Source organism: Loxodonta africana, chromosome 20 (genome assembly GCF_030014295.1).
Source record: "Loxodonta africana isolate mLoxAfr1 chromosome 20, mLoxAfr1.hap2, whole genome shotgun sequence".
Classification (NCBI taxonomy): Eukaryota; Metazoa; Chordata; class Mammalia; order Proboscidea; family Elephantidae; genus Loxodonta; species Loxodonta africana.
The window spans coordinates 33,709,103-33,734,579 of NC_087361.1; the positions used below are offsets into that span (position 1 = coordinate 33,709,103).

General features: G+C 35.6%; 1 protein-coding gene across 1 annotated transcript in view; it reads left to right on the plus strand.

Annotated features, from left to right (window-relative positions):
* The window catches only part of ROBO1 (roundabout guidance receptor 1), a 434,889-nt gene that overhangs the window by 270,087 nt on the left and 139,325 nt on the right, over positions 1–25,477 (plus strand). Inside the window, exon 3 of the mRNA XM_003410186.4 lies at positions 14,110–14,267. Coding sequence (XP_003410234.1) covers positions 14,110–14,267 — 158 coding nt within the window. The remainder of the gene's footprint in view (positions 1–14,109; positions 14,268–25,477) is intronic.

Below are 25,477 nucleotides of genomic sequence, written 5' to 3' on the forward strand. Positions count from 1 at the left end.
CCCTGATAGAGCAGAAGAAAAGTGTGGTACAGAAATCAAATTATCATAAAAAGACCAGACTTAGTGGTCTGACTGAGACTGAAGGAGCTCTTGAAGCCATGACCCCGATGCTCTGTTAACCCAGAACTAAAGCCATTCCCAAAGCCCACTCTTCAGGCAAAGATTAGACTGGACTATAAAACATAAAATAATATTCGGGAAGAGTGTGGTTCTTAGTTCAAGCAGATACACGAGATTAAATGGGCGGCTCCTGTCTGGAGGCAGGATGAGAAGGCAGAAGGGATAGGAGCTGGTTGGATAGACATGGATAACCCAGAGTGGAAAGGGGGAGTGTTGTCACATTATAGGGATTGCAACTCGTGTCATGTAACAATATGTGTATAAATTTTTGTATGAGAAAACAACTTGAGCTGTAAACTTTCACCTAAACCACAATTAAAAATAATAATAACATAAACCAAATTCTCCCCCGCCTCCCCAAAAAAGTAGAGTTCTCTTGTAAACCACAAAGTAAACAGACTCAGGTCTCAGCATTTCCTAGAGAGGCTGTAGAGTTTATTGGTAAAAGTGCAAGCTGTGGTGTCCAACAGAACCAAGGCCTAAATCCCAGCTTTATGTCTTACTAGGTTCCTGTTTACTGCCAACAGCTTATACCTGGATTCCAGCCAAAATGTTGGCTGTTCAAACCTATCCGTAGGCTTGATGATCTGCTTCTGTAAAGGCTACAGCCAAGAAAACCTTATAGAGATGAGTTCTACTCTGTAACACACTGGGTTGCCATGAGTTAGAGTCAACTCAATGGCAAGGAGTTTGATTTTTTTTTAGATATGGGAGCTAGGGAAATTTATTTAACCTCTTATGTTCAGATTACCTGTCTGTAAAACAAGGATGATAATGAAAACCAAAACCCAAACCAGTTGCCTCAGGTCGATTCTGACTCCTGGTGACCCCTTGTGTGTCAGAGTAGAAATGTACTGCACAGAACTTTCAGTGGCTGTGATCTTTCAGAAGGAGATCACCAGGCCTTTCTTCCAAGGCAACTCTGAGTGGATTCAAACCTCCAACCTTTCAGTTAATAGCTGAGTGCTTCACTCTTTTTGTCACCCAGGGACTCACGGATGATAATAGTACTTACCTTTAAGTTCATCATGAGCATTACATGAATTAGTATGTGTAAAGCCTATAGAATAGTGTTGATACTTGGTAAGAATGCAATGGATATGAGCTGCCGTTCTCATGTTCTTGTTTCTTACTAGTAGCTTTCAAACCACATTCCAAAAAGCACTGGAGCTGGATTCTTCTGCAGGACAGCCTCAGGTGGGGAAATGAAAATATATCCCCTTTATCTGCTTTGCAAATTGTTGTTGTGGCTAGGTGCCGTGGAGTCGGTTCCCACTCCTAGAAACCCTGCAGGACACGGTAGAACTTCCCATAGGGTTTCCAAGGAGTGGCTGATGGCTTTGAACACCGACCTTTTGGTTAGCAGCTGAGCTCTTAACCACTACGCCACCAGGGCTCCTTTTTGCATACTAGACTTGTCTAAAGTTTCAGTGGAAGAAAACATTCTGTGATGAGAGAGAGATAGAGAGAGAGCTTGAAATAAGTGCCTTAAATAAAGACAGTGCCTCATACATTTATTGAATGAATGAATGACTCAGAAATAAAATCTTAAGAGTTTTGGGGTTCAGCATGGTCCCAGGGTATTTTACATATGCTTTCAAGATTTTGTAAATTCTGACAAGTATAAATTTTCTGATTATTCCAATTATATGATAGCATTTAATATGCCATAGATTCTCTAATAATTTCTGGCCATTGCTCATGTTAATCCACATTTTCCTCAAAAATTACAATATCTATGTTTAGAAATACAATAAATACTCAGTGAACAGAAATTGTCAAAAAATAAGAAAATTACTAGCTTCTTATTTTGGGGGGACAGTTTTTGTTGAACTGTGCACATTTTTGTCTGTTCAAGTATGTTATTAAGAACTTTTCCAAATCCATCATTGATGATTGAATGTCTGAGGTTACCTCACAATTATACCCAATGAATAAGAGTAAACTACATAGCAAATTAAATATTAAGTTAAGCTTAATTTATGGAGTTCTGGCAAATGTCCTATAATGTTTTGAGCTGTCATAAAAAAAAAACATAGTCTCCAAAATAAATGGTTTTGTGAGTTTTTACTACAATTTGCTGCTAAATGTGGATGTCATCACCATATATCAGTGATTGGTAGTCATATATATATCATAAAAAAAAATTTCACAGACACATGATATCATGTGTACATATATAATCAAAATATATCAGTTTGATTTTTCATCAGTCTAAAAAGTTATATGATGTCTGATCAAACTAATTAAAAGTTGCCATCTTAGCAATTAATTGACTAAGGTGTGTTATCAGTTGTTTTAAAATTTGAGATATAGTAGCACAAAGGTTTAAATAGGCAAAAATGGATCTTCTGTTACATACTAATGGGCCAAATTTGAAGATATAATATTTTAAAATTAATTAATGAAATAGTTTTCATATTATGCTTTCAAACTATGTCTTTTTTTTTTTTAAGTAAAGCATTTCTGTGTTTGCCTATTATTCCTCAGGGGAAGATTTACTTGTATATCGTCATCTATCCTCTTATACCTTAAAAATGACACTGTCATGTTCTGTTACTCCAATAAGAATCCTAGTTTCCAACATTGACATTTTTCTCTTTATCAACTTCAGTCACTCACAAAGTCACCTTGATTTTTACCTCCAAAATTCACTGCAAACTTAACCCTCTTTTGTGCCAAATCCAACATCATCGTAATAATATAAAACCGTCACCCTTTCTCTCTTTAATTACTGTAATTACCTTCTAATTTCTCTCTTCTTGCCCTCTAGTTTCACTCTCAGAGTGGCAATAATGAACTTTTAAATATGATAATCCCATTGTGATACTCCTTTGCCTAAAACCTTTCAACACGATTCCACTTATACAAGTTTTCTGGAAACCCTGATGGTGTGGTGGTTAAGATCTACAGCTGCTAACCAAAAGGTTGACAGTTCAAATCCACCAGGTGCTCCTTGGAAACTCTATGGAGCAGTTCTACCCTGTCCTATAGGGTCGTTATGAGTGGGAATGGGTTTGGTTTTGGGATATGAGTTTTCTAGCATAGGCAAATTCATAGAGACAGGAAGTGGAATAGAGGTGAATAGGACCTGGGTGAGGGGTGGAAAGGATCATGGGGAGTTATTGTTTTATGGATATAGCGTTTTGTTTACACAGCTAGAAATGGATATAGATAGCATATCTGGAAGTAGATAGCAGTGATGGCTACATAACATTGTGATTATAGTTAATGCTGCTGAATTGTACACTCAAAAATGGTTAAAATGGTAAATTTTGTTACGTATATTTTACCACAATAAAAAGAAAAAATTTAAAAAAAAGCTTTAGTGGCTTTTCATTGGAATTAAAGCCAGCCCTGTCACTTGGCTGCAGTGTGCAGCAAATCTGGCCTCTGCCTCCCCTGCCAGCATTGTGTAGTATCGCTCTCTGCCTATCCCACTGCACAGGGGCCATGTCCTTTAAAGCACCATTAGCATACTGAGTTTTTTTCCACAATTTGTACTATTTCCTCTACCTGCAATGTACTTCCCTAGGATAATTTTTCAGACCTTGGCTTAATAGCTACTTCCTCAGAGTTTCCTTATCCCCAATCTAAATTATATTCCTCATTACTCTCATACAGCATCCTATTATTTTCCTTCATGGCATGTATCACAGTTGTGGTTGTATACTTACATATGTTTATTTGGATTTTATCTGCTTACCCCCATATGTGGAGCTCTAGCGGCCCAGTGGTTAAGAGCTATGGCTGCTAGCCAAAAGGCTGACAGTTTGAATCCACCAGCCACTCCTCAGAAATCCTATGGGGCAGTTCTGCTGTGTCCTACGGGGTCACACTATGAGTCGGAATTGACTTGATGGCAATGGCTTTGGTTTTCTGGTTTACCCCCCTATATCTTAAGCACCATGAACACAGGACTCATGCCAGGTTTAGCTACTATTTCATATCTCATACTTAGCACATAGAAGGTGTAGCATAAACATTTGCTGAGTGCCTGCATTGACTGCAGGCATTGTTCTGGCTGAAGGAGATGTAGAAGTAATCAAGACAAATTTTCTGTTCTCATGAAGCCGACATCTGGGTATAAGAGCAGACAATAAATGCGTAAGTATATTCCTTTGATCAAGAACTTTCAATGCAGGGTGTTAAACAGCATGTTGGGTTTTATTAAAAAAAAAAAGAACACATGCCCGTCTTACCCCAGTCAGGGTCCCATAGCTCTGATATCCTCATTCTGTCTGTGTTTTTTTAACCCTGCCAGACTACTCCTGAGTGTGACTTTTGCTCGGGCACTTCGAAACCCTCATCAATGGCATTCTTTGTCCTCCTTTCCATTTGTACTGGCAGCTGAGAAATTTGGCAATTCCCTACATACTGACTAATAGTAATACTTTTTTGCAGATGTAATGCACCCTATTAATGGCAAGTCCTGTATAAACATTAAATGATTAGCTTTCATAATAACCCTATCAAGTTAGAGTGTTAAATTCTCTGTTTTGTATGGAAATAAACTAAGTTGAGAGTGAATATACCTATTGAAATCAGAATATACAGGATAGTGGAAGAATGTGTTGTGATTCTGAAATCCTAATTTCTGTTTTCTGACTCATAAGTAAACATACCCTCAAATAATACCATGTCGGATGGTGTTTTACAAATGCTGCATTTTCCGTTAATAAATTCATGTATAGTTGAAAGTCTGTTAAATACAAACATCTAGTATGCTTCTGATGGCTTTAAGTAGAACATACGATTTTAGCAACTCGACTTGTTTTGGCAGCAATTTCTTTTTTATGATCTCCCAGACTACAAGTCTGCTTAAATGTTGATCCATATTGATCTATGCTTTACTCTGTAATGCATAACAGATTTTAACCTAAACCTAGCATGCTAAACTTACTCTCCCTTTGTCTTGAAGAGTTAGTACCGTTGTAATAAACACTAGTTGGTACCCTGTGCTCACGTGATTCCAGAACTGAAATAATTAAATCAAATGCTGAACTGCAGATAGCCATGAAGGACTTTCAGCTGAAGTGCTGTGGGTACCCATGTTTCTGCAGAATGGGAGTGTGGCTTGAGCTTTGACTCAATCTTGAAATAATTCTTTCCCTTAAAAGACCAGAAATGACATACCCCGATTGCTGTAATCCAGCAGATCACAGAAGTATACAGTTGTGTTTAGGTGAGTTTGCTCTCCATCATATTGTTGTTCATTGCCCTAGAGTTGGCTCCTACTCCTGGCAACAGAATGAAAGGTTACCGTCTTCAAAATCATTGGTATGTTTGAGTTCATTAATGTGACTATTGTGTCAATCCATCTTAATCCAACACCATGATAAATGGAGAAAATATTGAAGTTGTCATGTGTCATGGATTGAATTATGTTCCCCCAAAAAGATATGTCTCGATTGGGTTGGGCCATGATACCAGGTATTGTGTGATTCTCCTATATGTTGTAAATTCTGCCTCTATGATGTTAATGAGGGAGGATGGGCAACAGTTGTGTTAGTGAGGCAGGAGTCAACCTATAGGACTGGATTGTGTTTTGAGGCAATCTCTTGAGATATAAAAGATAGAAGCAAGCAGAGAGACAGGGGGACCTCATACTACCAAGAAAGAAGCACCAGGAGCAGAGCGCGTCTTTTAGATCTGGGGTTCCTGCACAGAGAAGCTCCTATTCCGGGGGAAGATTGATGAGAAAGACCTTCCTCCAGAGCCAACAGAGAGAGAAAGCCTTCCCCTGGAGCTGATACCCTGAATTAGGACTTTTAGCCTTCTTCGCTGTAAGAAAATAAACTTCTCTTTGTTAAAACCATCCACTTTTGGTATTTCTGTTATAGCGGCACTAGATGACTAAGACATCAATGATTTCATGTTTCTTGGATTCACAATCAATGCCCATGGAAGCAGCAGTCAGGAAATCAAATAATGCGTTGCATCAAGCAAATCCATTGCAAAAGACCTCCTGAAAGTGTTAAAAAGCAAAGATGTCACTTTGGGGACTGACATGCCCCTGACTCAGGCCTTGGTATTTTCAGTCACCTCATGTGCATGTGAAAGCTAGACAGTGAAGAAGGAAATCCAAAGACAAATTGACACTTTTGAATTATGGTGTTGACAAAGAATATTGAATATACCATGGACTGCCAGAAGAATGAACAAATCTGCTTGGAAGAACAGCCAGAATGTTCCTTGAAGTGAGGATGGCAAGACTTCATCTTACGTACTTTGGACATGTTATCAGGAGGTAGCAGTCCCTGGAGAAGGACATCATGCTTGGTAAAGTAGAAGGTCAGCAAAAAAAAAAGGAAGACCTTCAAGGAGATGAACTGACACAGTGGCTGCAACAATGGGCTCAAGCATAACGAAGATTATGGGGATGGTATAGGACTGGGCGGTGTTTTGTTCTGTTGTGCATAGGATCACTATGAGTCTAAACTGACTTGATGGCACCTAACAGCAACAGCAACATTGTGACTATTGTGTCAATCCATCTCCTTGAGTATTTCCCTCACTTTTATTGGGCCCTCTATTTTACAAATCATGATGTCCTATTCTAGTGATTGGTCTTTCCTGATGACTTGTCCCAAGTTGAAGTCTTGCCACCCTCATGTCTAAGGAACATTCTGATTATATTTCTTCTAAGACTAATTTGTTCGTTCTTTTGGAAGCCCACGATATATTCAATATTCTTTGCCAATACCACAGTTCAAACATATCAATTCTTCTGTCTCCTTTTTTCATTGTCCAACTTTTGCACACATCTGAAGCAGTTTAAACGACCAAATGGCTTTCGTAATAGGCGCTTGCCTCGTCAAAGTGACATCTTTACTTTTTAAAACTTTAAAAGGGTCTTTGACAGCAGATTTTCCCAATGCAGTAAGTTGTTATTTCTTGACTGTTGCCTCCACGGACCTTGATTGTTGATCCAAGTAGAATGAAATTGTTGATAATGTCAATGGAGAGAAAACCCTCTGCATCATACATTGTTTTGAATAAAAACAAAAAAACCTGCTACTAATTATTTTTATTCCATTAATAGCTTCTCATTCTAATTGTGTTGCCCTCTATTTCATTATTTTATATTGGGTGATTAATGTTGAGCAACATCCATCTATACTATATAACATCTTTAAGATTTTTTTTGGGTGGGGAGGGATGTGTTGCTTTTCTAGGGTAGACCATAAGAGGTTTGTGAAATCTTTAAGAACTCTAATAGTTAAGAAAATAAGTGCTTTTATTAGCATATTTTCTGCCAGGATCTTAACCAAAGCATAATTTAAGGTTTAAAAATAAGTTGTGTGCTATAAAAAAAATGCAAGTAGAAGAGTGACATCATTATTAAAGAGGAACCATAATTATGTTCAATGTCAAATGAAAACAGTGAATACCAGGCCTTTAGGAAACAGTCATCATTAAATTATACCTTTATGCAGAATCAATGCTTTCTTGCATCCTTTAACTAGAACCAAATTCCTTAGTTTAGAAAGGTGGTGGTGTAAGATAGATGGAATATTATTATATACATTGCCATTTTATTTTCCCTTGTAAATGGGTTGAAATGTCCTTTGTACATTAGTTTTCTTTGTTAGAATATATATATATATTTTAAGTATGGAGCTTTTATTTTAAGACATATTTCTGGAATGTTGAACACATTTGAATGCATTGATAACTGTGCTCTTCTGGAAAAATAATGCTGTGAAGTAAAAAGTAGGAATATAAATAGTTATAGAAACCTTTATGATATACTTTCTTACTATCCATTTCCCAAAATATACAAAATAACCTCCAATGAAAACCTATTACATCACTCTTTCCTGAGAGGGTGGATATTTTAATATTGCTTTTTGACAAGCATCTACATAAAGTTTAACGTAAGGAAAACAGGTGATAGCATAGGTGCCAGGCACAGACTCTATGCTCAATGTGACCAGTTGCCATCAGGTTGATTCCAACTTACGACGACCCCATGTGTGTTAGAACCATTTTCCATAGGGTTTTCAATGGCTGAGTTTTTGGAAGTAAAGCTCCAACCCTTTCTACTCAGGTGCTTCTGGGTAGACTCAAACTACCAACCTTTCAGGTAGCAGCAGAGCACTTAACAGTTTGTACCACCCAGGGAATCTGTGCTTAGTATAGAGGTATGAAATGAAATAATTCTTGTTATTTTGAAAAGAAATAATATTTATGTAAGCATGTAAGTTGGTTTTTAAACAGAGAATGAGATTTATAGAAGTAAATAATATATCCTGTAGTCAAAATTGGAAACTAAGTAACTGATTAGTAATTTGGTAAACAATTAAAATCATATGTTGTAATAGACACATGTTGTTTCTGAGCATGTATAAAGTTGTTGTCTTTGGGAATATGCTTCCTCATTTACTTTCTACTCCAATATACTATATTTTTAAGAGCTTCATTGATTTTTTTTTTTTTTTTTGCTTTTCCCAGTCTGTAGTTTACTTCCCCTTGCTGTAAGGTTTCACTGACAAAGTAGTTTTTTTAATGAGAAGTTATAATCCCAGGACTGCATTGTTGTGTTTCTCAGTTTTTCCCAAGATACCCACTTCTAATTAAAATGCCCATATTTAATTAAAAAGTGTATTAATGTACAGCTTTTCAGTTACTTTGTTAAGAGAAGTATTATTGATAGAAGGCAGCATATAATTTACTGTCTGAATGATGAGTTCGTAATTCTCAATATGCCACTGAAAGTTTGTTACAGCCTCTTCCAAACACAGAAAAACCTGAGAAAGTCTAAGAAGACAGGATATATTCTAGGATAGCAACTTGACCATCCTAGAAATGTCTCACCTGCGTTCTGTTCCAATGGAAAAAGGCTGAAATATCAATTATACCATAATAACTAAGTATTTAGAATTGTGAACACTGTATTAAGAGATAAGACCAGAGAGCTGAGCAACTTGATAGAGAAGAGTTCTTTATATACTGGCAAGCTAGATCCTATGCTCCAGCTCTGCTACTAAGTCTTTGGGCTAATTACTCTGGGGGCCTCATTATCCTCATTTGTAAAATGAAACTAGTAAATATGTCATAGGATTTTATGAGGATTAAATGAGTTAATACTTGATATGGTTCCTTGCACAGTAAATGTTCAATAAATGTCAGCCATTACGAACATTATTATTATATTATTAACATTATCATTATATGTGACCCTGTGTCCATGTCGTTGTTGTTGTTAGGTGCCTTCAAGTTGGTTCCGACTCATAGCGACCCTGTGTACAGCAGAACAAAATACGGCTAAGTCCTGCACCATCTTCACAATTGTTGCAATGTTTAAATCCGTTGTTGCAGCCACTGTGTCAGTCCATCTTGTTGAGAGTCTTCCTTTTTTCATTTTTGCTGACCCTCTACTTTACCAAGTATTTTGTCCTTCTCCAGGGACTGGTCCCTCCTGATCACATATCCAAAGTACGTAAGATTAAGTCTTGCCATCCATGCTTTCAGAGAACATTCCGGCTGTGCATCTTCTAAGACAGATTTGTTCGTTCTTCTGGGAGTCCATGGTATATTCAAAATTCTTTGCCAACACCACAATTCAAAGGCATCAGTTCTTCTTTGGTCTTCCTTATTCATTGTCCAGAGTTCTTATTCTTATGACTCTGCCCATAGATGTCTTAATTTATTGTTTTCTAAAACCAAATGTTTGGACCACACATCTTTCAGACCCCTAACTGCACCGAGATTCTACATTTCATGAAGCTGAAGGCATTGTATTTCACAGATGTACACCACATGACTGGAGAACAAAACTAATTTTCAGAGCATTTGAGTTTTATCAAGATTGGATAATGTCGCTTGGCTGCACTGCTGTGTTGCACAGTAACCATAAGTCAAGCCTTCTGCCATAGAGTGAATTTGTGGAAAATACAATGGATTAGATTGGACAATTGCATTTTACAGTAAAATGGTGACGTGGTGTAAAAAAATAAAAATAAAAAACACAGCACTAGAAACAAAGATAACCTGTTCTGCTGTCCCTGGTCTCTTTCTAACAAATGACACAGCGTGGTGGCAGAGTTTTCCTGGGACTCAGTTGCCTCTACTTAGGGAATTACATGTTATCAAAGACCTCTTCCTGTTCTATAATGTTTCTTTCAGTTCTAAAGTTTCCCGCAGTGCTCTTAAAGGGTGTTTTACAAGTATTAAAGCTTTGAAAATATTTGGAATAGTTCCTGTTGATCGGTTTGTTTTCTGCTTTGTCCCCCCACCCTCTTAATCTTACCTAAATGGGTTGCAGAGTCATCGCTGAATTACAGAATTCTTTTCTGAAAATATGTTTACAGTATTTTATGCAAATAACGTGCTCATCTTGCCAGAACCATTTTACTCAGTTTCTCATTTCTGTGAGATATATGTGTGGGTGCATTAGTTACGTGGGCACAGTATTTGTGAAAAATATGGCCTTTTTTTTTATTATTATTTTGTTTTGTTGTTGAGAGTATACACAGCAGAATATACACGAGTTCGGCAGTGTCTACATGTACAATTCATTGACATTGATTACTTTCTTTTGAGTTGTGCAATGATTCTCACTCTCCTTTTCTGAGTTGTTCCTCTTCCATTAGTATAAACTCACTGCCTCCCAAGTGTTCAATCTCATCTTTTGAGTTGTCAATTTGATCACATACAGCTTAATCTTAGAAGAGCATAATGCAGACATGCTTTACTAGTTAAGATGTTTACTTATTTTGAGAATCATACTAAAATTGGCATAGATCTTTACAGAAAGATAAATTACTATATTTTTGTCTTGTTTTTATAGAATGGACTTTAGTGAATATTTTTAGTAAAAAAAAAGACAAAAAACTTCCATAAAATTCAAATAGTCAATGAAGCTTGTATTTTCTCTAATTCAGAGTGGAAAAAAAAAAAAAAAAAAGGCGAAGAGCTTTTCATCCAAATTATGTGTACCAACTTGTAAACGTAAAATATAACTATATAAAACATGGAAGTAATATAACGTGGTCATGATATTATGATAAGCTGTGGTTTGTTTAACATTTTTAGGTGGTTTAGACTTGGACATTATATATGTTTGGTCTTTTAAATTAATATTAAACTTTTCATTTTCGAAAATTTAATTCCAAATTTTAGAATTTCACACTATGCAAAAGAAGAAACATTTGAACAAAACGTATACAGTTTGCTAATGGAGGTGTTAGGGTAGAAAATGAGAGATATTTTTCCTTCAGAAAATTCTACTTTGGGGAATATTTACAGATGTCATTGGTTCTTCTGCCGAGATGCTGCTAATACTTTGAATTCAATTTTTATTTTAACTACTTAAATATACACATGAATTTAAAAAATTGGATAATTTAACTAAGAGTTCATATCATTTTATAATTTGACGCATACTAATTTTTCCCCAAAAGGAAATGTTGATAACAAGTACAAAGGAGAAAAATTGCTTTTATAGAAGAGAGAAGAAGACATCTTAAGCTCATAACTTTCTGCAGGGTTGCCTTGTAGCAATACATAATGCTAGAGTTTTATGCTTTACAGCTGAAAAAATAATGACATGGGTATTATCTAAGCAACAATCTTTAGTGGATTACGTTTTGTTAGCTTTTCATTAAATACTGTAAAAGCCTAAATAACACAGTAAATGAAAAAGAAAAAAACTTGATTTATATGACTTAGACTTTTGTTATTTTTGAAAGACACTGTATTATTCATTGGTTTGAGATGTGATCTCAATTTGTAAATAAGATATAGTGTTACAAAGTTGGTTTTAAGCTCAACAACTAGAAAATTGTACAAATTATTTACTTTCTTTAGAGACGTATTTTAACTTTGGGTGTGTTAAAGGTGTTAAAACTTTTTAGAAGTGTTATTTTAGATTAGTAATATAATCCGGCCAATGCACATACTACTTGATAAGGTCTGTTCATTTGCTTTTTCTATAAACTTGGCATTTTTTTGTGGTGTATTCTTAACAACTAATAATAATATAAGTTTATAAATAATGGAAGTCTTTATATACTGTTTTTTATTATGTCATAACAGTATTTGGAGTTTTCACTCAACAAGATTTACTTTTTTGTCTGTATACTTTATTAGTAAAGAGCATACAGCATTGGAGTTAAAATTACAACAGTTTGGTGGGATAATATTTTGTTTTCTTTTTTATTTTACTGTTTTCTCCAAAGACAGTGTAACAAGTCTCTTCATGAAGCAGTATTTTCCCAGTGTTATCATAGGCATATGGTGGCCAAGTTGTCTCAGTAGGCAGATTAAATAACAGGATTTTGTTTGAGTGGCCATTATGGCTTACTCAGATGTATATGCATTCTTATTTGGTATGGAGGAAGGAAAGGCAAAGAATTGCAAAAGAAAAAAACATATTTTGGTAAACCTCTACGCAAATTGGAGGTTTTAGAACCAAAATTTTAGAATGACTTTTGAAGTAACAGTTTGAGGACAAGTTTTTTACTTTCCAGTGCTCTGTCTATGAAAATATTTTTAAATACCACTGGAACAAATAGAAATCCATTTTAATACCAAATTGTATCAGATAGTCAACCCAAGAGATTATAAAAAAATTAATAGTGTTATCACTTCAAATCTATGCATTTAATATATCAATAAACATTTTAAGTACCATCTTAAATTAGTTTACTAAAATCCTTCACATTTTACTACATACTGGATCAAGAAAATGAGGTCAAGGAAAGATAACTAACATTTGTTAGTCTTTGTATTGAAGTATATATCTCCATCTTTGTTTTGTAAATAGGGAAAATGAGATTGAGAGAAGTTAAATAATAGACTCCAAATTACCTGTCTAGTAAATAACGGAGTTTTGATTTAATTCTAAAACTAACTGATGCCAAGTAACCATGATATATACATATTATCAAGATGCTGAAGACAATTTAATGTGTGAACAATTTTTGAAATGCATATATGATATATTCTCCGAATTTATTCCCATAGTTGCCAAGTAAATAATACTACTTGTTTTATAGTATGTTAATCTTATTTTAGTATCCAGTTGAGACTAAAGTAATGAATCATTTTCTCATCTAGAAAATAGGGTCAATAATATAAACGGGGCCAACAGTATCTTTCACCCTAAATAGGCTTAATTAAGGATTAATTGAGAGAGTATATGGGAAAAAACCGACTTAAAATATAAAAAGCACTGTTATTGGTAACAGGATTATCATTGGTGCCTTCTAATGCCGCCCCTCAGTGATGATGGGAGAATGCAGACAATGATTTTGAATGTAATTACTTTGTCTAAAGCTTTAAAAAATGAACGTATTTAAATTATAACAGTTACATAATCGCATATACTAACTGGAAGTATGTTTAAAATATCTCATTAAATGCACGTTTGAAAGTATCTTTATTGCACTTTTAATATTCTCCTTTTTATGTAATTCATTTAATTATACAATGCGTAGTTCCAATGTATCACATAAGTAGAAGGAAGATTCAGTTGCATTCATTAACCACATGGATGAGAAAATGCAGGTAGTAGACAGAAAATAAAACGCAAGTTAAAGACAAACCAAATGCTAACTATGAGAGCACTAGACAGGACAGTGTACTTGCCTAGGGCCCTATGAACAATATCAAATTATCCCTGTTGAGTATGCTTAAGGCTAAAGTTCTTTATTAAAATGCGGATGTCCACAAGTAGATACAGATTCTCAAAGATGTATTGAGATAGCTCTTTGTACCCGTACCCATTGCTGTCAGGTCGATTCCAACTCATAGCGACCCTATAGGACAGAGTAGAACTGCCCCATAGAGTTTCCAAGGAGTGCTTGGTGGATTTGAACTGCAGATCTTTAGGTTAGCAGCTGTAGCACTTAACTACTACACCACCAGGGTTTCCAGCTCTTTGTAGTGGTTTATTATAATAAATGCCTCTTTTGCTGACGTTCAGAGATGAGGATTGTATATATCACTGTTGAGTGTAATGATTCAATCTTGTTCCCACAGTTCTGCGGGATGACTTCAGACAGAACCCTTCCGACGTCATGGTGGCAGTGGGAGAGCCTGCAGTGATGGAATGCCAGCCTCCGCGAGGCCATCCGGAACCCACCATTTCATGGAAGAAAGATGGCTCTCCGCTGGATGATAAAGATGAAAGAATAACTGTGAGTATTTAATTTGGCAATCAGGAACATTTGTACATCTACCTTTATGCTTCTTCACCAGAGGAAAAGAGAAAAATGAAGCCGATTGTTTTAAATAAAAGGTTGTATTATCTCCCATTTAAAATTTATCTTTTAAGTATATTTCAGTTTTCCCTGGGTTGACATGAAAGTGAGGAAAACACATACTTTTTAGTTTGGAGGTAGGACAAGAAAACTATAATTTCTATTTTATTGCCTTCGAGTTAACATTTTTATGTAGGACTTAATTATTATCATAAGTTGAGGTTTACAACATTTCCATATGTTATAGTGAAAATTGTTTGTTAAAAAAAAATAAGGTAGTATCTTTCCAGGAGAACTTCTATGTCACTTCGGGATTGTTTTATGCCTGTTTCTCCTTTTTAAATTGCTTTTTTGTTCTACAGAGTTCCCTATTATTTCTGGGGGGAAAATCATTCTGGATAATATTTAATAATAGGTTTATTACAAAATAAAATAAATTATTGTATTTCAAATTCCTACTATGATACGATTAGAGATTATGGTATCTGTAGTAAATTACCGATATTGACGTAGCATGTCTTGAAGTCAGTGGTTCTATGTGACTTCGTTTTTTTGTTTGTTTGTTTGTTTGTTCTACAATGTGTTTACTAAAGCACCTTGCATAACTGAGACCTCATTGATTCTAAGATTACACAGTATCCTGTTAGCGTTTTCTTTGTTCAGCACATCCTGATATCTGTTCAGCATGAACTCATTGGCCAAGATGTAAGGTTCCCTAGGAGAATGGATGTGTGAGGAATAGAGTTGTGGAGGAATGAAGTTACAGCATGGACCACATAAAACTTATAATCGCTTGTACTGTTTCTGAACAAGTTAGCAGATTTGCATGACATTTAAGTAGTGAGAAAAGTAGACAAGGATTTAGGGAGCTTGAAAGAAAATCAAAGATTTTTTTTTCCTGTAATCATGTGAATTAGAGTAAAGCTCTCAAGTATATTTTATAAATCTATGCATTGGGGTGAAGATGAGCCAGCTCTACTTCTAAGAGGCACTCAGACGTCACATGGCAAAGTGAACTACATGTGGAAATTCTTGTTTTGGGAAATGGAATCAACAATACAGAGGAATAGGAGATATGGGAACAAATACTTCTCCTATTGGGAATAACAGATTCTTTTTTAGATTAATGCACAATAAAAATGAGAATACTTTGCCCTTAAAATGTATTCTAGATCATTTAGTGAACATTATCCGTAATTCCTTTTTTCCTGTCTTTATGATTCAAATACATTGAAACCATTATTATCCCTGACATCATGTCTTTCCTGATTACCTGTTTTTGTTTAATATCTATTAATGATACTAGAGATACAAGCACTGAACAAAAATCAGTGCCTTTCTGGAGTGTATGTTCTTAGAGTGTAAATAGAGACAAAATCAAAATTTTAAAATTTATTAAGTTACAATTTAATAATTCTTTTTCAAAAAATAAATGAAGCGGGAAAGACATAAAGGCCTTAATGAGGATTGGAGTGGGGTTACAGTTTTAAATAGGCTGACTAGGGAAGGTCTCCCCACAACCTGAAAAGAATCAAGGTACAGGTATCTGGAGAAAGGCTGTTCTAGGCAGACAAAACAGTAAGAACCTAAGGTAAGAATATAAAAACCAAAAAAAAAAAAAAAAACCCTTTGCTGTTGAATCGATTCTGACTCACAACGACCCTTTATGTTCCAGAGTAGAACTGTTCCATAGGATTTTCTTGTCTGTAATCTTTACAGAAACATTTCTCCAGACATTTATTCTGCACAGCCACTGGGTGGGTTCAAAGGTGGGGATACACCTAACGTATTCAACAAAGAGCAAAGTGACCACTGTGGCTAGAAAAGAATGAGTAAAGGGGATATTTGTGGGAGATTGGACCAGGGAGGTAACAGGTAGCCAGACTATGTGAGACCCTACACATTTTGTAAATAGTTTGGCTGACTGTGGTGGGAAGCATCAGGGAATTCTCAGCAGAACCCTGTTTTGTTTGAGAACACACTGAAGGGTGGCAATCTCAGAAGGAGGCAGACCAGTTGGAAGCTATTGCAATAATACCAGCAAGAGATACTAGCGGGGGAAGTGGTGACAAGTGGTTAGATTCTGGGTATACTGTGGCATAATTGCCAAAAGAATCTTTAACAGATTGGATATGGCCTGATAGAAAATGAGAAAAGTCAAGAATTACCTTAATGGATTGCCCTGAGCAACTATAAAGATGGAGTTGCCATTAATTGAGTCGGGGCAGGGGGGCGGGAGGATGATAAAAGAGAAGACCTGGGATGGGAATTTCAGGGACTCAGATTTGGACGATGTAATTTTGAAATGCTCCTTAGAGATTAAAGTATAGCATTCAAATAAGCACCTGGATATGTGAGTCAGGAGTTCAGAATTGAAGCTGAGGCTGGAAAAAAAATTGAGTTGCAGTAGACATAACAGGTACTCATTATTTTGTAGTTTGTGCCTCCTTCTGGGTAGATGAAAGAGTATGCTTGCCAGCTTCCTTGCTATTGGGCAGACCTATTTGATTAGTTCAGCATCTGGGGCTGTGAGTAGAAGTTAAAGAAATTAAATACTAGTGAGGGGGTCTCCAGTACTCTCTTTACCACCATGCAACCATTACCACACATTCCAGGTGCAGTTACAGCAAGGTGAATCCTCCTGTCATCCTGAGTCCCTGAGTCCCCGAGGCATTATTTGTAGTAGAGCTCCCTGCCCTGCACCGCTGTCTTCTCTTGATGCTGTGGCAGAGTAGAACCCCAGGTTCTCTTGGTGTGACTCGTCTCAGCCAATAAATGAGAGACTGAGGTAGAGGAGAGTGGGAAAGCGCCTTTATTTCATTGTGCAAGGAAAAGAACTAGTCAGGGCTGTTGCTGCCAAGACTGCTCAGCGGGGATGAGGGGGAAGTTTACTTTTAAGGGGTTTACAAGTAGGAAGTTCGTACAAGTTACATCAGCAACATTCTTCATCATGTTATGCAGGTGCAGTGGGGTTTATATGCCTTCATGCATTGTGTGTTCAGAAAATAGCAGCTAAACTCCACCCAGAGTTGGGGAAGTTACTATGTATGAGATCTAAAAGGTTGCCCTGAATGTCAACATGGTGCCTAGACCAGTTTCTGCCAATTTCCTCTAGTTTGAGGGTAGCAGTTAAGGAGAGGGGAATCAGGATTCTAATGTAAGGCTATGGGGTGTGCCAAGCAAAGAAACTAGGATTCTAATATAAAGCTATGGAATATGCCATGCAAGCTGCTTGAGGCATTGGAAGTTTCTGCAGCCTGAGGATCTCTGTCTTAATAGACAAGTAGAATGAGGGGGAAGTAAATTGTTATATTAAGCCACTGAGAATTTCTTCCTATGCCATAACATAGCCTGCCCTGTCCTGACGAAAACGGGAGACATCAGTGTGCATATGCTATTTGAAAACAGGAGACTGAAATCACCAAGGGGATGATTATAGACAGGAAAAGAGTCTACTGTTTAGCTTTCAAGGAAAAGAGGTGGAGAAACAGAGGGAGCAAGTTGTCAGTGAAAAGGCAAAACCAGAAGGGACACCAGGTAAAGATGGTATTTTAAGAAGGAGGCTGTGACTGAGTCACCTGCAGCCGGTAGATCAAGTCATATGAGGATTTAACATTGACCGTGGAACTTAACCACTTGGAGGTCAGTCATAGATGACCTTGATGAGAACAATTTCAATGGAATAGTGAGGGTGAAACCTTGACTGAACTGGTTCAAGAGGTACTGACTAGAAAGACAGAAATTGGACAAGGGTAGAGACAACTCTTTTTATATTGTATCTCACATGGTAGGTGAAAAATAAAGGTGGTGGTAGTCTCACATTGTGAAAGGGCCCAGGTAGTCTTAAATGTTCTATTTTTAATGTGTTGGTGTGTGTTTTGATACTGACAGTTTAAAAAGACTAAATTCGATGGTTTTTTTTTTTTTTTTTAATCCTTGGAATGTCCTACTTACTGTATCATAGGCTGAATTACAAGACATTTTATGATTTATGTTTAATTTTTATATTAGCTACCTTTACTTTTCACTCTCCATTAAAGAACACCAGTCTCCCAACTCCTCAGTAATTTAGAGTCACTGTAAGAACTACCTCAAATCAGAAATCAAACAATTTAAAGTTGTAATATTCTCTGACTCTAAAATGATGCCAAGATGTTAATATATAAATAATTCTAAAATCATCTAAATGCTTCCAAATTGAAGATCCATGACAGTGTTCCGTATGCTAGGAAGTTGTAACATCTGAAGCTTTTACTATTTCTAAGACCATCTGTGTGTTTTGTATGAATTATGAGCATTGAAAGTATGAAACACTAGAGGAAAAAAAACATTTCTACATGCAGGAGAATGAATAGATTAAAAATCAGCAGTTTTGCCTCAAAATTACTGTTCTTATATAGATCATAATTGTTTTGTTTTCTTCCTTTAGGCAAAACTGAAATTGAGTAATTAAAACAAAAACTTCAAGCATAAACAGAATGCCTGGCAGTATTTCCAATTTGTTTTTTTTTTTCTTCACAATTGAAAATAAATTCTTAAGAGACGTTGGCTATTAGATATTTTATGTAATTTTTCTTTCTTAAGCTTTGTTTTCAAATGCTTTTCATTTCTGTTGTTAATGTTCTTTGCCAGATGTGTTGGGTACAGATGAACAGGAGATTAAATCATGTAATATCTCTGTGAAAAGCAGTTGAAGGTTGCACGGTTATCACTACAGTTTTGGTTATAGGAATTTCTAGAGTTCTTTAATGTGGTGGTTTTCTTTGTTGGGAATTTAAAGTACATCTCTCCCAGCTGTGAGAACAAAGACACACCCTACAAAAAGGAGAAATATGTAATTGAATTGTAGCTGCACCTGTATTTTTTGATGTTCTTAAGTCATTTCTTTTTACATTGGCCTGGATTCTGAGCCAAATTTTAGATCTCTGATGATTATAAACAAGGAATATGTAAATAGCATTTTTTTTTATTCTCCTACCTCACAGGAGAATCTTTTAGAACTCTCTTGGCACGTATTTCTTAGAATAATTTGAAGGAGGCCTTAGACGATATTTATCTCTGGTGTTTTTTTTTTTTTTCCTTTTTATGAGCATTTACATTTAGAGTTAGCAATAGAAGTAGTTTAACTGGCAGGCTAGATTAAATAGATTAACTTTGTATGTTTGAGACTTAAGCATAACCATTGTTATTAATAAAGAAAATTTTCTCATAGAGATGAATCAGAGACCAAAGACTACCTTTTGATGTTGAACAACATTCATAGTTCATAAAGTGTGACATATTTACTTAATTTCATTACATTTTAGAAATAATTTATTTTGCTTTGTAATGTAGAAAAAAGTTAATGTAAGATGAAATTGGAAAAGGAGTAATATTAAATATTGAAAAAATAAGTGTATAATTAAAAAGGCTAAAAATCCTTGAATTAAGGAAAAATTTGAAAACAGTATAAAGTAGACCTCATAAATATTTTCCTAGATTATAAAAGGCCTTATTTATGAAGATGGCCCCTTACAGGACTAAGTTGAATAAAAGCTGATATGTATGTAGCCAAAAAGTCACAAGAAAAATTTTAGTATAATTTTGAATTTCTGAATGGAGTGAATAGTCATTGGGAAAGACGGGAGAAAGCTAGTGATAAAAAACATGGTGAAAATATACTAATTTTATTTCGAAATTTGCTACTCATTTTATATTTTTTGACCTGGGTGACCTTTAATACTGTTATCTTAATGAAAAGGTAAGTTTATTAAAAGTCAGCAGTTTTCAGAGTCACATACAATTAGAATTCCTGAGTCGTCAGTTTTCCTTATCTTTCTGTTGAGTCTCTATGAGGGTAATACCCTCCTACTGGTAGCTATAGAAATTGCAGGCATAGAGATGGAAGGAAATAGCCAACACCTCGGAGAGGATTGCTTATAAATGAAACTCATTTAACTGTTATAAGCATAAGAACAAATGTATTCATAAACTAAAGTATTAGGCTATCTAATACGTCCCAGGTGGTAACTAATACAAGAGTAACTATATGGTTCACCTTGTTTTTGTTATTTGCTGTTGAGGGGGTTCCGCTTCAAGGTGACTAATAGTAGGATGGCAAAGTGATACTATCATTTTAACAAAACAAAATAATAGTGTAAGTATTGCATACCTTTATTTTGACTTAGTAAAATTATGGGTATTTACTGGAACAGTAGTAAATTATCAATACTTGGAGCATAGTATATATGCAATGAATGTTTATTGAACATTGCAAGTTAGGATTTAAGATTTGTGTTCATGCTTCAGCTTAAGTCTATCATAAAAGCTAATTGAAAAAATATATACCCATATTTTTTTTTTTTCCATCTGAAAATTTGCAAGCACATGCTTCAGGTTTAGAAATTCTTACTGTAAGGACACTCAACAATTTATTAACCTAACAAAATAGTGATAATAATAGCTGTCATATATTTTTATCTCATTCAGTCCCCTCTAAGACTCGCTGAGTGAGCTGTTTTCTATTATGGTACATTTATATCAATCAGTTCAGTTTCCTGGGGAAAGATGATGGCGATGACAATGATAACTTCAAACACTAATGCAGCCTTATTATGCTCCAGGAACTCTACTAAGCACTTTATATATATTGACCCATTTAATCTAGAAAACAGCCTTATCAGGTAAATACTAAATTTACACTAATGCAGTAGCTAACTCCAAATTGACTGGAAGATGACTATGAGGCACCTGTCTTTTGTTCACTGATATTTTTCTATAGAATTCTATATATTTTACTACTTAGATAAGGACTCTGATATGCTATCATTGTGACTCTCCAATCAGGATGAAGTAACACTTAATTTCCATTAAGAGTGTACCATGGGTCTAGTAGAAAACACTGTTGTTTATTTTTTCTCAAAATGGGTGCTATGAAATATTGTCTTTAAGTTTGTAAGGGTCTAGAAGGTTAATGCGCTGGAGGTGATGACAGCTTTGAAACTGGGCTTATTACATTTGATAAGTAATCCATATTATGTCCAGGGATGACATAAAATTTGAAACGTTTAGCAGTATCTCAAAAGATGGCACAGGAATTAGAAAATTGGGCAAAGTTTATGGTTTAAAAAACTAAATTTATTTTAGGAGATTATGTAAAGAGGATGATAATCAACTCTTTACCAGGTGGCATTTAGGCAAAGAAGGAGCTATATAAAAAATGATATTGTAAGTAAATGATTGATTGAGCTGAATTTGCTTTGTAGTGAAACACCTGTCCAAGTTGTAGACTACCCATTTTCTAGTAGCATCAACTGTACACATTAAAAAAGTGAGTGCTGAAAAAAATTAAACAATTATGAAAAATTATATAATGAATGGAAAATCGGAATAAAGAAAATATTGTTGTAGTGGCTTGTTAATTTTGTAAGGATGCAATATAATACAGTAAAAACTAATACATTAACACCACAAAAACAGTAAGAACCGTCTGGACTCAATCCTGAAATTCCAGAGTTATTTTCTTCATAATAACCTTTGTCTATCACAAGTCCTGAATTATTCCATTTTAGTATTTAAAAAGAAGAGCTTAAAAAGCCATTCATCTTTTCATGTTTGAAATTCTTAGCTTTTAAGAAAAAAGAGATGAAAAATACGTTTTTCTCCCATCTCCTATTATGTGGCTTTCTGACATAAACATTTTTGAATGACTTGCAATATGCTGTGACTTGAATTCTTTATCCATCTTCCTTCCTCTCCTCAAAATAGGATGCCAGAAATATTCTACATGTCTTACAGATTTTGTTGTTTGTTTTTCATTTGACAGAAAAACAGTTGGGTGATGAAGAGATAATTTTCTTTTTTTGTTTCCATCAAAGCCCAACCAGAAAACATTTTATTATGAGTTGTCTATCATATAACTCAATTAAGATTTTATCCATTCTTCTCTGAAAAATGTGAAAAACATTCACAGCATCAATGTATTTTAACATAATGAAGTAGTGTATGTAGTAACTCTTGCATAAATAGGATGAGTAACCATCCTGGTTTGCCCTGGAGTATCCTGCTTTTAGCACCAAAATCCTGAGTCCCAGGAAACCCCTCAGTTTGGGGCAAACCAAGGCGATTGGTCACCCTAACCTTAATAACGTCAACAAATAGATTTATATATGAATGCTAAAGCACGTTCATATCAGGAAAGCTAAAATTAGTTCCAAATAAATAGAAGATACTCATCCTTATCTTTACTTTCATAAGCAAATTAAAAATTTTAAAACAATAATGAAATTAGGAGAAAAATTCAGTTATACATTTAAAAAGTGATTGAACACACTCATCATCCCGTGCTAAAGGGATAAAACTGTTACAGTGGAGTATGTCTTTTTTTTTTTTGCAGTCCTTTTCTGTGTCTTGTGTGCCTTTGTGGGTTTTCTTTGATTTCCCTTGTTGGTGTGATATTTTGGTAAAAAGCAGCTGACTCACATCCCATCCAAATCCCCAGTGTCCTCCAGATCCTTCACAAATTTGGCATTCAGCCCACTCCTTGCCAATTGCTTCCTTTCCCCCAATTCCCATATGTCTCCTTCCTAAGCCATCTGCTCCTCCTCCCTTCCTTCGTAGCGCTGTCCTCTAGTCTTCCAAGTTCTTTCATTGTTCAGTGTCTGTGGCTTCCTTTTCCTCTCTTCTCCCCTAGAGGAAATCAACATATTTAATGTAGCTGGTGTCATAAAATAGGGTCCCTATATTCCTGAGAAGTGAAATTTGTGTTCCTGCAAAATAAATATGTAGTTTTGTTGTACAAAGGTCAAAGGAAGCTGGTATAGTAAATCAGAAATTCTTTCTCCGCCAGTCTTAAAGAGTTAATGCACAACATATACTTAAAACCAAACACACAAACAAACAAAAAAAAACTTAAAACAAAAAATCCACTGCCCTTTGGTTGACTCTGATGCACAGTGACCCTAAAACTGCCCCACGGGGTTTCCAAGCTGTAAATCTTTATGGGCGCAGGCTGCCATGTCTTTCCCCTGTGGAGTAGCTGATGGGTTTGAACTGCCAACCTTTTGGATAGCAGCCGAGCACTTTAACTGCTGCTCCACCAAGGCTCCTAGGGCTAATATATTCTTACTGTATAGGGTCGCTATGAGTCAGAATCGACTCGACGGCACTGGGTTCTGGGTGCTTTAAAAAATTTTTTTATTCATGATTATAAGTTAAATCAATATAATTTCATAAATGGGTCATGGGACTGAAGAAATGGGTAAAAAATAAACATGTCTTATTCTTCACTCTTAACTTTCAGATTTTATAATTAGAACACTATGGATTAGTGAAATAAAATATAGGCTTGGGTATTAGAAGAAGACCAAATTGTAACTTTAGGTTACAACCCTTATTAAATATGTGATCTTTTGAAAGACATGTGGCCTCTATAAACTTCTTTGTTTCCATCTGTGAAATAAATATTGCTTAATAATACCTGTACTAGTTGACTGGGTAATTGTGGGAATCCAATGATGTGTGTTAAATATAAATGGCAACATATTCTGTACATATTAGTAATGGGTGCTCTGGGTGTTATTAGTATACCTGCCTGAACTCTGGATATATTTATTCATGCCCAACTTGATGGCAAAGGAAGATCATGAACTGTTTCATGCCGTGATAACCAGTATATATATATGAAGATCATATAACTGCATATGAAAAGAGATCCAGCATGATGTCACATCTGCCTAAATTTATACCTATAGCCAATACACAGCTGTGAGAAATTGTCCTGTTTCTACAAAATCATTGTCCGTATTTAAGCTCTAGGTTAATGTTATGCATAAGTAAAGCATTTAGACTAATAATATGAGTCTGAAATTAATAAATTAGAGTCCTTTTTACACCTTTATAGTGAAACGTAATAGTTAACTAAGGGTTCCACAAGAGAGTCTCGCATTAAAGGCATCAGCTTTGTGTAATGAAGGCAATTTCCTCCTATGCATCCAGAACAGTGCTAGTTATGTGCCATCCTTAGAATAAGTGAGGAATTCTGTGATTCAGATGAGGAGCGTGGATTAAGAAAGGCTGGTTTCTCTTCCTCAGGAAGATCAGGAATTTTTCACAAACTTGTAATTCTCTTTAAATCCTTACATCGGTACTCATCATTTTTGGACAATGAAACTAGAAAAAAGAAAGTCAAGCATTGCAGACCTGTTTGGAAAATCCAAGCACTCTCTTGAAAAGATTATAATAAACAAAGGTATTCTTAGTTCTGGCACGCAAATTAGTTTAGATGGCAATAAAATTATGAGAATAACTACAGTGAGCATTTGGCTATTGCTCTAACTTGTCATTATTTAAATGCTAGTTGTGCGTTTAAAAGCTGAGATACCGAGAGTTTGAAGTACCAATTTATGAGAGTTTTTGCATTTGCTGTTCTGTCTGTCTGAAACACATCTACTCCTAAACCTCCTTTGTTTAACTGACTCATTCTTCAGGTTTCATCTTAAAGGCAACTTCTTCAGAGAAGCTTTCTGCAAAATCCCACTCCCCTCCACACCCACCACACTAATTGATTCCTCCTGTTACCTGTTCCTTTTCCTTTTAGCAAGTGTTTCTCTTACAATCTGTTGAAAATCATTAGTTATTCATGTAATGTACATAAAATATAATAAGGGCCCACTGTATTCCCTATGTCTGTGCTATAATTTGTTGTTGTTGGGTGCTGTCCAGTCAGTTCCGACTCATAGTGACCCTATGCACAACAGAACGAAACACTGCCTGGTCCTGCGCCATCCTTACAATCGTTGTTATGCTTGAGCCCTCTGTCGCAGCCACAGTGTCAATCCACCTCACTGAAGGTCTTCTTTTCCGCTGACCCTGTACTTTACCAAGCATGATGTCCTTCTCCAGGGACTGATCCTTCTGATAACATGTCCAAAGTATGTGAGACGAAGTCTTATCATCCTTGCTTCTACGGAGCTTTCTGGCTGTACTTCTTCCAAACAGATTTGTTCATTCTTCTGGCAGTCCACAGTATATTCAATATTCTTCACCAATACCACAATTCAAAGGCGTCAGTTCTTCCTCAGTCTTCCTTATTCATTGTCCAGTTTTCACATGCATATGATGTGATTGAAAATACCATGGCTTTGTCAGAAGCATCTTAGTCTTCAAGG